The following is a 12,814-nucleotide window of genomic DNA, read 5'->3' as shown; positions in this document are numbered from 1 at the left end:
ATTTGCTTATTAAAGGAAGGACACACCACTAATGTAGCAGATTGTGACTATACAATTTTTTTTGCTAACATGATGCTTTCAAATTGATAGTGGTTGTCTTTTGATGCTTTTATTGTTCTGTTTGGGGACACAAATAGGCAGATATCTGATATACATCTGGAAAAGACCTGCTTCCGAGTTAAGACATCAGATTCCATGCATATCTTATTGCATCTTTTTTTTTTTTAATTCTATTCACGCCGATTGTGCTACTTGAGCTCAAATAAAAAATTACAAAAAAAAACTGAATTAAGTAAATCCCGCCTTTGAGCCTAAAGAAGAGGAAGTTAAGATGCCACAGAGGAAAAGGGGTCACCAGCTGATGGGGGTGGAAAAAAAAAGCTTGAAGAGGGAAGGATAGAATTTCAAGCCTCGGGGTTAGAGGTGTATGCATGTAATTAAACAGCAAAATGAGGGGTGAAGGTTGAGAAAGGGGCTTGAGGATTTTAAACAGCGTGAGGAGGTTTTGATGGAAGTAATTAAATCAGGACCTACACTGCTGCCACAACCGCTATTCTAAAGCCATTACCGCCTCCTCCTCCTCATTACTATTTAGAGAGGATTAGGGGCCCGAGCCCAGATGTACAGCTTGCTTATTTTGCAGACCTCTAACTAAATGAAAACCCTTTAAATACCATATGCCATTCCATTAACTTGAGAGCATAGAGAGTATACAAACAAAAAAAAAACTATCATGGGCTGAAAGTTTGCACTTGGGCAAAAAGTAAAGACAAAAAGCAGGACTCTTACATCTCATTAAGGACTCATTAGCATTGAAAATGTTGGTGTGATTGACGGAACTGAAATCCAATCAGACAACGTGAGCGCTCAGGGTTGTACACAAAGCAGCCGCTGCAATAGCACCACATTCACAGAGAAAGGGCAGAGAATCCCCCTCTGGAAATGATGCTTTTGGCCCCCGCAGTGTCTCCATGAGGAGAAAATCACCCATCCATCAGTGACAGGATGATGGAAAACACCCCCAAACACAATAATGTCCCCCAATGCCACATTTTACATCTGCATCTCGAAAGAAAAATGCTAATTTTTCCTTACCAAGTTCCCAATTCCTATTGAGGTGGAGTTTTCCCATTCTTATCATTTCTCAACATCTCATATCACTGTGTTTATATTTCATCATCATTGGGCGGAAACGTTCTATGTCCAAATTTGGTCAATATTTTTTCCCAAATCGAACCGAAAGAATAGTCCCCATGTGGGTGTGTTTTTTTTTTTCACCACACATTACTGCCCTATTTAAAGCATCACGTCAACTGTCTGAGAAGTGTCCGAGCTCAACCTCGTGGTATATTGTCTCCTCAAAATTGAAAATTACAACGAGTAACAAAAGCTCAATAGACAATGATGGGTGAACACAGATAGACGCATTTCACTAGGCGTGTTCAAAACTTTGATGCTTCGGTGCACAGGGAATCTTGTGAGAGACTCGAAGGTCGCAAGTTTTATTTATCTCCACCTATTAGACAGCCTAGTCAGCTCACCATTTCTTTGCTTACACCTTTAAAATAGAAGTGATGAAGATCTGCTGTATGTAACTGTAGTCACTTTGGTTGACTATTAAAACATTTTAAAATGGATCAACTTTAATGAACCATCCAGCAGCAGTGACGTTTGTGTCCGTACCACTTAGATCAAGACATTGGAAAAAATTAGTTGCCCCCCCCACCCTCCCACATTTAAATTAGCGATATACATGATTTGGGGAAATGCAAGTACTGTAAGAAATTTAAGGCATCATACCAACTTTAAAAATACACTTTTTAATAACTCAAAAAACATGTGGTTATCTTAACCTCCGGAAAAATAATGGCTTTGTAGATGCGCGGATGGTCCTGTAAAAGGAATGACTTAATGAACACGGAGATGCAGAAGCCCAAAATACAAGTTAACAGTGACAAACATAAATAAATAAATAAATGATCCAAACATGAGATGGTCTGGACGAGTGGATGTGTTCATCTCGTATGTTTCAAAGCGGGCAATCTAAGCATTTTGTGATTGTTTCCTATTTAATGGTCTATGTTCCCCTGTAGCTGCAATGCACTGTGGGGGGGGTCTTGTTTGAGGTAGACGCACATGTGGATACACCATTGATCATCATAATTTAATGACGTCGGGCTTACGTGGACAGGATATATGCTATTCTGTTTTTCGGGATTGTGTCACTTGAAACTTGCAGTGTGAATGCAACTGAAGTGTACTCCCAACAACTACCGCACATCAAGTGGACTGCAGTTCTCCACACCCCTAGAGCGGATGTAATGTTTTCACGTGGACCGACAGACTTGCGTCTGGAGGATTTGTGAAGTCAAGAGGAAGGCGCGAGCCATTAAGAGGCTGTCAGGCAGACAAGACAAACAGACAGGCTGGCTCCAACACAACGCACGGATGGCAACGAGCCTCCGTCAAGCCCCTACGTATAAACCCCACAAATTAATATGTAATGGTGGCTACTGCAAATGTTTGTGCGCGTGTGAGGAAGGGTGCTGAGACAAAGCACCGCAACCGCGGCTCTCCTACCTCCTGTGGCCCCCCCAACGCGATGCAGGGGTATGGTGCCCCATCCCCCGGGAGTGTGCTGTCCTACTTCAGGATGATGCTCTTCTTTGTCTGCCTCCCCTCGAGCGCTTGCTTGGCTGACTGATTGACTGAGCGACTGACTGACTGACTGACTAAAAGCGTTTGTGCGAGTGTGCTATATCGGCCCAGCCCCCTGCGCCCCCACCAACTCCTCCAACACCTCCACCTACCCCCTAACGCACGGCGGGCTTGTCGTCCCGGCATCGACACCCCACTCCGCCAACCAGGCCACAGCCTGCCTCCTGATTATGTGGTATCCTAGCGACAGCCAACGGGGTGACGGCGGAATCCCCGAGCAGTGCAGCATGCTGATTGGTTAGCAGGATTCTCTCTAATGAAGATGATGGTAATGATTGTCTGGACCCTCCCCCTATGTTACCCCATTTTTTTGCATGCATAGTTGCTCTGACATGACATACATTATTATTAGTGCTTCTGCTGTTGTGAAAACGTCATTAGAAAAGCAGCGTCTGTGACTGCATATTTCCATCCGCTTAAATATAAACAGCTGAGAAAACAACCATCGCCCTTGCTCCGCAATCAAATTCCATTTATCCAGCCGTTATCCAAACCGCCTATCCTTTCATTCGTTTGAATTTTGAACAAATTACCAGCAGCTATGACAAGACCACTTTGGTGTCAGTCAGTCAAGGAGATCACTAACAAGAGAGTAATTCACATCCATTTGGCAAGGCGACTGACAGCATGCTATTTCGGTCCATATATAGTGTGCACGTGCGTGTGTGTGCGCGGCTGGGGATGTTTATTTACTCAACTGCAGGGAGTACCAGGTGTCCACCAGAAGCTTGACACTGCTCTCTATTGATTGGCTAACAGAAGTGGTCCTTTTTCTATCCATGTCCTGTTATTCGTGGGCTCTATCAATAATGCATTGCAGTTATGGCATTACTAATAACTCTCCACTTGGTATAGGTGCTTTCAAATTATTTGCTAATAAATGTTATGTATGGTACAGAGATACGACAAGTTCCCAAGCGATATGCTTTTGGCAATACGTCAAACTTATTTAAAAATGGCATCAGGCGAACCTGCATGTCAGAGCAGCAAAAACTAAATTGGTGAAAACTCATCGGCAGGCATTTTAACAAAAGACATTGGTAGAGTGGTCGTTTTCCAACCGAGAGGTGACAGGATTGATCCATTGTGACCATGTCAACGTGTCCTTGAGCAAGATATTGAACCCTCAGTTGCTCGCTCCTGATGGTATGTCATCAGCAGGTAGATGTGACAGCATTGTGAAGCGCTTTGATGGCCTTAATAGGTGGAAGGGCGCTATACAAGTTAAAGGCCACCCTTTATTGGGGGATTATCCTGATTATAATTTTAGTGTATACAATATTTTAAGATATGTCATTAATTGGAGAATATCCAATCAATTTGCATTATAAATCTATATTTATAAATAGTTTCCAATTTTGACAAAAGATGCACATTTTGTTCGCTTGCAGTACCTCATGTAAACCAAACCGTAAAATTAAAGCCCTTGAGGTAGATGTTCCATCGCTGCTTCTTTGGTTCCATCACATACGCCTTTTTTTTTTTTTTTACAGACATCTCGCAAAATAGGTGAAACAAATTCCTCAAAAAGAGATTTTTGTTCAGTTACCGCTGTACTTAATGTTTTAAAATAAATATTTGCTTTGATTATGACTTGACTACTCCGACAGAATGCGTCCCTGCACATTCCGATTTATTTAAAAATTTGGATTAGATTGCCGCCTTAAGTACGGGACTTGGTCGTTACCCAGCACTCCCTGAACACTGTTAGTGCGTTCAAACTGCATATAATTGCATCACAATTACATATATTCATGGCCTAGAAGTACTTTTCATACAAATATTTACTATAACTATCAATTTACTACCATGCTAGCATAGTATCATGATAGAATATGGCGCGCGTTCCAACTTAGGTAAAAATTTGTACAAAGTCACCACAGACAAAAAGGAACCAGAGTACTTACTGAGTTCTGATAATAAGCCTAAATTGTCACACAGATGACAAGTCATGGAAACAAATCTATAATAAAACAGCAATAAGTGCTCCAATGACTGAACTGACTTTTGACTTTTGGAATTCAAAGCTCCCCCGGATGGAAACACTATTCATTCATGTGCACTCTGAGTAGATGGAATCAGAGGATAATGGCATGCTTATGGTCTACCCCGTCACATTAAGACGGCACCCGCACGTCTGGCTCGGTGAAATGTAGCCGTGCCACTGAAATGTTGTATTGATTGGGGCCGACCATGCATGAAGCTCATTGATTATCAACTTCTCATTAGCATATAGATTAGCCGGAGGTGCGGCCACGGATGCTGGCCTCCAGTCTTGCACTTGTGAGGCAGAGAGGGTAGGTGGGAGGTCAACTAAAAAGAGGAAAGGGACAATGATAGGATGGCTGCTTGATGATGAACTTCGGGGTACGAAAGATGGGATCCGTAAAGTGTCATGAAACACTAGACAGAATGCTTTTTAATGAAGCAAGCAAAGGGTTTTGAAAAGCAAACAGTCCACGTTTTGTTCAAAAGGGAAATCAAGTCTCATAATTATTCACAACAACAATGTAGATAAAAGCTTACAAGCTTTAACAAGAGGGTTAAAAAAAAAGGTCTGCTCTCCATGTGAGCCATATGCATGATTTCTATATCAAAAACACTGCACTAAAATATAATGCTTGCGCCACTTTTGCATAGCCACTCCTCGAAATGCTCAACAAAATTTGAGGCTATCGCGCCATGCTTCGCCCATATTATGCACTTATGCAAACAAGCTTGGCAATTTACAGTCAGCTATGTAGCTACTATACCTGCATCCGCTTGGGGCTCATTTCAGCTGATTACTTTGTAGCAGTTTGTCAACATATGAGCTATGTATTTTATCCAAAATGGCTGCGTGAAAGCAAAATGTCCGACTTCACCCATAGCCTTTCCACACGGTTTATGTTTCTCGTGGTGTTCACCGCAGGGCGTCTGCTTCAAAGGGTGGTGCGCGGACGACGGCAGCCTGGAACGAGCGTATTCATATTTGGAACTGATTACTAAGCTACCGAACAGATAGTAGCCAAGTGCGTTTTGCCCACCAGTTTGGACGCAAAATTGTTTTACTTAAAATAAGCAGGGGGAGGAGACCCTCTACAAGGAAAGCATGTGTGGCTATGCTACATTTCATTTTAAGTAGGGGTGTTATGATCAGGGATTTATGCTGCTGTAAATTATGGGTTGGTTTCACCCAAATCACCTATTTTGTTCCCAAGAAAAATGAAGAAAAAAAAGCTTTGATCAAAAGATACAATATATGCACTTTGATGTTAATTTTTGCTTTAGTAATGCCTCAAACTATTGTCTCAACCCGGGGTGACCCAGTCCGGTCCAACAGATACCCTAGCCAGCGGGTTTTACATGTCTCCTTCGTCCAACACAACTTTTTCAAAATATCAGGGTTATTATCAGGCTTCTGTACAACTTGATCATGAGCTGATCATTGGAATCAGGTGTGTTGGAGGAGAGCGACATTTAAAAAAAATAAAAAGTTTGCATAGGTGTTCTCGAGGACCAGATTTGGGCACCTCTGATCTAAACAGTCATTTTCTTCTATAAAATACCAACAGCTACTGTGACAATGTATTTACAAATATCAAAAGTGTAACAATTTTACGTTTGAAAAACTTTACACACTATTCGGTAGTAGTAGTCATATTTAGTAATAGGCGCATTGTGCCAATTGGAAACACCCATTAATTCATTGGGGGTTTTTTTCATTACATTAACAATTAGTGAATTGTACAAAAATACACTAAAGTAATTAACATTAAAAATAAATATTGGTGGAACTATTTGGCAAACAAAAATCCTGTTACTCGAAACAATGTTTTATAATTTAGATTCTTCAAAGTACGCTAAGCACCTTTTGCTCAGATAACAGCTTTGGACATCTTGCTATTTTCTCAGGAAACTTGTGGATGTGATGTGATGTGGATGCTTTATGAACCGTAATGACTTTCGGTTCACAGCTGTGCATTGTTACGGTATGTGCTTTAGCTTGAACTTGGTGACCTCTAAATGTTTTCAAACATTTGAAAGGTACTACGTGTGCGGGCATGCTTTAAGTCATCACTTCAACTTGTAAATGTTTTATCAGTTCTGTGACACTCTTTGTAGTAGATGTAATGTGACAAACACTTTGATCAAACAGCTGCTTATAACAATCAAATTTCTAGAGATTCTCCGTTTATCGTTTTTTTTTTTTTTTAAATACCATCTCATCCAAAAGAGACCCAGGGCTGCCACCCAGTGGCCATGATTACTGTTTTTTTTTTGTTTGTTTTTTTAACTTTCCCAGCCAAATAATCAAACCAGAGTTGGTCACAACAAAATGTTATATGCCCATCACCCCCCCCCCCCCAAAAAAAGAAAACATTTACAGCAATTGATGTCGATGGCAATCCTCTTTCACGTTCCCGCTGACGGCATTTAAAGAGTTAAGAAAAGGATGACGATGCTACACGGCACACAAGCTGGTCTCTAAGGGAATTGTTTTTTTTTTATAGTTAATAAAAGTTGAAAAAGCACAAACCTCTGCATCTCCCCAGGGGGGGTGCTTCGCTGTGAAGTGTGCGGCAATATCATAAAGAAGAAGAAGAGGAGACAAAGGCAAGTTGTGTCCCCTTTACCCTCTACTGACTGCTTACAAAGCAACAATCTACTCCCTTTCAACCCTTTCACGTCTAGAATAGCTTTGAAATCAGTAACATGTAAAACGGCTTTGTCTCCCTAATGCTCGGTTCACACAAAATCCGTTTGCGAGCGTTTGCGGCGACACGATTTAATTGAAATCAATGGAGTTTGCGCGAACAGGGGCGGTGGCGTGCCTTGCGACACATATGATGCATTCGGAGCGGTGGGACGCAGAGTGAAGCACCAAAAATTCTCCCTTTCGGTGTGGTTAAAAAAAGCTTTTTTAACTTTCTTCACGTGTCGCTTCGCGGCAGCCAATCAGCTCCGGGACGTACTACGTCACACTCGGCGTCACGTAAACTTGGCGGGTTCATTTGAAGGGTTCATTTGAAAAGAAAATTATCGTTGCCGTCTGTGAACTTGCAAAGCTTTACAACATGGGCAGCTTCCACTACAGGGACAAAAAAATGTGACCAGGCTTGGAGACAATTGCGCGATGAACTTGGCGTTTTACTTTTTAATTCTTTTTTTAGCAACTGTTGAACTTTGCCAAGACGGCAATAGTGTTCACATTAGCTTTAAGACAGTGTCGGCAACTTGAATGCGATGTTGAAACCTTTTTTCTTTGTTAGCTACTGGAAATGCTGTCATCGTCCCAAAGTGAAGCCCGCCCCTTGAGCGCGAATGATTGGCTTCGTTGTGAACACCTGAGGTGTGAAACGCCAGAGAATTAAGCGAAGCGGAATGCTCAAAAGTATTTGGGGTAAACGAAGCATGACAAGTACATGACCCCGCGTGAATGTCTCTCTCCCTTTTGCACTTTTTTTTTTCTTGCAGTGACTTACTTCTCTCTGCCCCACATGTGCATCAACTATTGTTGCCAAATCAGTTTTCTCCACAAATATGGCCGTCCTGACACATTTGTAGCTCCCTGCTGTCCTCTCGTTAAAATGACTAATTGTTGTAAATCAGGTTGAAGCGATGGTCATTTCTGGCCTTTGCTTCACAGCAGACAAAGTCGTATGAGAAGGCGAATGGGGGGGAAGCAGAGTTGACATTATTCATATCTTGAACCTGCGTCAACAACTTTTCCCTGAATATAGTACAACAAAGCCTAAACAAGCGCTTTTACCCCTGTAATTGAAACGCCAGAATGCAATGGCCTCCCGTCACACAGCTGAGTAGAGAAGCACAAAGACGCCCTGGCGGCTTTCCAGGACAAGTGTGCCTAATTTGGAAGTGTCAATCCGTCGCTTCATCCATAGAGACTCTTAAGCATTTTTATCACTCTGCTTTTGTTCCACAATTCAATCCACAAATGTAATAGGCTGTTAAATTACCTCCACAAGGCGCAGATGCTGAGGGAGCAGTGGTGGCCTGAAAAATCAAATATGCCTTGTAACCTATAAAATAAATCCCATGCAGTGAAATACTTCTGGCAAAGAACACCAATTCCGGAGACATTGAAGGAGAGCCACTGATAAATCAATCTCATGGGTGCCATGTTAATCAGGTATAAAATGGGTCAGGTACGAGGCGGCATTGAAACACAGGGAAAGAGAACCAGTTTAGTTGGGGATGAGGAACTTTCAGGATATAGCTTAAATCTGTCCATCATAGACCTTCAAACATCGGCCAACATAATCAGCCAAAAAGCCAATGGGTGAATGTTTTTACCTTTCCCCATTTACAGCAGTTGTGCACAAGCAACATCAGTCTCATGATTTATTACACACAAATACCGTAACATAGTATCCTTAAATATATATAATTTTTTTTGATAAGGTCATTCAAAATAAAGCATATCTTAATTTTCGCAAGCGATGCTTAAGTGAGTAATGTAAGTGGTGCAATTAATTGACCTTGATGTCACGGTTTTACGCGCAACCTAATGGCACAGTTTGTTTAAAAAAAATTACATAAAAACATAGTGCAACATAAATGTGCTAGAAATGACACATTCAACTACTGGTAACATAAACGCACAATGACAAGCATTAATGTCCTTATAACTTCACAAAAAAATGCACTGCACCACCGCAATGCATGCTAAGAAGTGAAAAGGAAAGTTTGATTTTTAACAATATATTTACAGTTGACTCCCATTATTTGCGGAGAAAAGGGACCAGGCCAGTACACAAATAGTGAAAAGCTGCATATAATTAATGGCAATTGAAATGCATTGGAAGTGAAAAAAAATGCATTTAATGCATTCTAAAAAAAAAATATTAATCAACATATTTTATTTTATTTTTACCAAATATCTGCATCGGCCTTAAAAAACCCTCATAGGACGGGTACTAATTGCTGGTGGGATGTTTTTATTTGTTGTCTTTTTAATAGATATTGTGGCAGGGTTAAAGAATCTAAACGACATGACGTGAGACGCAATACACAAATGATAAAATTACCATCAAATGTATTTTGAAGTTCAAATAAACTTTTGTAGAAAAATATTAAAACAATTTGGGAGTGCCACCTGCAACCTTGAGTTCCTAAAGGCTCTGAATGAAGCTATCTTGGTTGACACGCCTCCACAATATTGCATGGACATAAGTGACAGAGCCTCTAGATTGGCAGACCGGGGTGGTGATTCCCCCTTTTAAGAAGGATGACTGGAGGGTGTGTTCCAGCGACAGAGGAAACACACTGCTCAGCCGCACTGATAAAGGCTATTCAGGGGTGCTGGAGAGGAGTGTCCATCTGGAGCTTGATGCTCAGATTCAGGAGAAGCAGTGTGGTTTTTGTCCTGGCCGTGGAGCAGTGGACCAGCTCTACACCTCAGCAGGGTCCTCAAGTTTGCCCAACCAGTCTACACGTGTTTTATGGATTTGGAGAAGGCGTTCGACCGTGTCCCTGGGTGAGTTCTGTGGAGTGTGCTTTGGGGGTACTGGGTACCGTGCCACCTAATACGGGCTCTGTTCAGGCCCTGTAACCACCGATATCAGAGTTTGGTCCGCATTGCCGGCAGTAAGTCAGATTCGTTTCCAGTGACAGTTGGACTCAGCCAAAAGCTGCCCTTTGTCACCGATTCTGTTCAGAACTTTTAAGGACAGACTTTCTAGGTGCAGCTGAGGCAATGAGGGGGTCCAGTTTGGTGTTTTCAGTATTACAATGCTGCCTTTTGTAGACGTGGTACCATTTGGCTTTTTCAAGCCGTTATCCTCAACTCTCACAGGAGCGGTTTGCAGCCGAGTGTGAAGCAGTTGGGATGGAAATATGCACCTGCAAATCTGAGACCATGGTCCTCAGTAGAAAAATGGTGTAATGCCCTCTGCAGGTCTAGTATAAGATCCTGACCCAAGTGGAGGAGCTAAATAAAGTATTTTGGGGTCTTGTTCACGAGTGAGGGGAGGCTGTAGCGTGAGATTGACAGGCGGATCGGTGCGGCATCTGCTGTGATGTGGACTCAGTATCGGTCTGTCGTGGTGAGAAACTGAGCCAAATGGAGAGACTCGATTTACCAGTTGATCTATGTTTCTACTCTCACCTACGGTCACTACCTGCGGGTCGTGACAGAAGGAATAATATCCCGGATATAAGCGACTGAAATAAAAATTAAAATTAGTTTAAGCCGCAAGGTGTCCAGGCTTTCCCTTAAAGATAAGGTGAGAATCTGCTGTTAAGGGGCCCTGGAGCCATCTCAAGAGGTGCAGGGGTGCCACAACCGGGCATGCAAACCAGGTAATTGGGTGGGCCCCTGAGCTGACGAGGACCCGGAGAGATGATGAACATTTGCTCATCTCAATGACAAATCACTGCACCAAAAATCCGTCACGCAAATAGGGTAGCTAAGTAGCTGTTGCTGGCTCTTAGGGGGCTTAAGAGGTAACCACTATGGGCCATGATCAACGCCACAACTGGAAGCCCTCCCAGACGCTGGAAAAAAATATATAAAGGCCTAATCATCCTAATGGGGGCCACTGGTCACAGGCTTGCCCAAGAAAAAAAAAAACACCAACAAAAAATATTTGTTTTTTGAACCTGCATGTCCTGATTTTGATCATTGCCTTTCTCAAGGATAGTTAGTCCAGAAGGAGATAGTTGGAGCATTCCTCCAACAGGTTGTCAATTTACTAATCAAAGCAAGACTTGAACAACAACTCTGCAGTTCAAAAGCACCAGTCCTTAAATATGATTAATGTTCCCCTTTAACGGCAAAAATGTGGCTATAGCCTCAATGTTGTGGCCTGCGTGTGCCACTTTCCACTCAACTTCCCACTGCAGCCACGTGGTTGACCTACATGTGTTTAGCAAATGTAAACCGAGATGGGAGTTCAACGTGGGGTTAGTGGTGGGCCTCGGTCACGATGCTATGACAACACGCTTGTCAAAATAGCTCCTGTGACGTCACGCATCATGTCAATAACGGGGCTTGTCGGCGCAACCGAACTTAACAGCCCCCTTTAAATGTTATCCCTCATGCGTTTGTTTTCATTCGAGGCATACGTGGTGAATTCCATCACACTACTTCGCTAAAGCGTTCTCAAGAAACTGGAGTGTCGATCACAACGAACATGTATTATATGGACTTTAATGAATTAACGACATCAAGATATTAGTGTTTAAACGGGGGCGCATGGTTTAGCTAGCGAGCCAACCTCCCGCGTTCCAGCACACAAGCGAGCGAACAAGCTAGTAGCGGGGGGAATAGGCGATTTTTCAAATAAACTAAATAACTTACCGTTGTCGTAAGACTCTATAGATCACCCTTCCTTCTGGTTGTCGTGTCCCCTTGCCTATTCTAGAACGTAGTCCATTTCTGGCCCGCCGAAGCAACGCTAAGACAGCAGAAGGACAGCAATTGCAGGGCAACTTTTTTTTGCATTTACATTCCACACTTATCACGTGACGCCAAAGCGACCATTAAACGGAGAGCATGAGAAGGTGGAGTTCCGCCCCCTTCTCACTCACTTCTGGTCTCCAGTTTCATGGCGACAGAGCGCCTGTCAACTAGCGCCGTTTTTGTCTCCATAGCTACCGTGAAGCCATTAACCCTTAACATGTGTGGCGTGCTTTGGGAAATTGGTTGTTTTAGCCATGGGTGTCAAATTCATTTTAGCTCAGGAGCCTAGGTAAAATCATGATCTACAGCATAAAACAATTGGCGTCAACATTAAGAAGATTATCGCTATTTGAATGCTGTCCTGATGTTACCAGTTGTTGAATGTGTCATATTTAACACATTTAAGTCGAACTGTTTTTTTTCCAAAACCATGATTCAAGGTTGTGTTTTAAATAGTCACATCCAGGCTAATTCCTTATTCAACTTGCTCTAATCATCCGAGCATTGCTTGAAAATATCAAGAATAACACTTTGAATGAAAAGTTTACGGATTAACCGCCGCATTGAATTTTCCTATAAATATTAAAAGATATGAGGTTACGGTGTTCATCCATTGAATTAAGATTACAGCTGTATCCTATTTGTGTGCAACTATCATCGGTCATTTGGTGAATTTTGGGGCGGCTGTTT

General features: G+C 42.3%; 1 protein-coding gene across 1 annotated transcript in view; it reads right to left on the bottom strand.

Moving 5' to 3' along the window:
- The window catches only part of phc2b (polyhomeotic homolog 2b (Drosophila)), a 34,157-nt gene extending 21,844 nt beyond the window's left edge, over positions 1-12,313 (bottom strand). Inside the window, exons 1-2 of the mRNA XM_088309990.1 lie at positions 12,253-12,313; positions 12,023-12,206 (exon numbers count right to left, since the gene is read on the bottom strand). Coding sequence (XP_088166116.1) covers positions 12,023-12,206; positions 12,253-12,313 — 245 coding nt within the window. The remainder of the gene's footprint in view (positions 1-12,022; positions 12,207-12,252) is intronic.
- Positions 12,314-12,814: the final 501 nt, after the last annotated feature.

This window comes from Idiotropiscis lumnitzeri, chromosome 11 (assembly GCF_059441095.1).
Source record: "Idiotropiscis lumnitzeri isolate Australia: NSW breed Sydney's pygmy pipehorse chromosome 11, RoL_Ilum_1.0, whole genome shotgun sequence".
In the NCBI taxonomy this organism is placed as follows: domain Eukaryota; kingdom Metazoa; phylum Chordata; class Actinopteri; order Syngnathiformes; family Syngnathidae; genus Idiotropiscis; species Idiotropiscis lumnitzeri.
The sequence above is the reverse complement of the archived record's forward strand: the minus strand, read 5'-3'. Positions and strand labels throughout refer to the sequence as shown.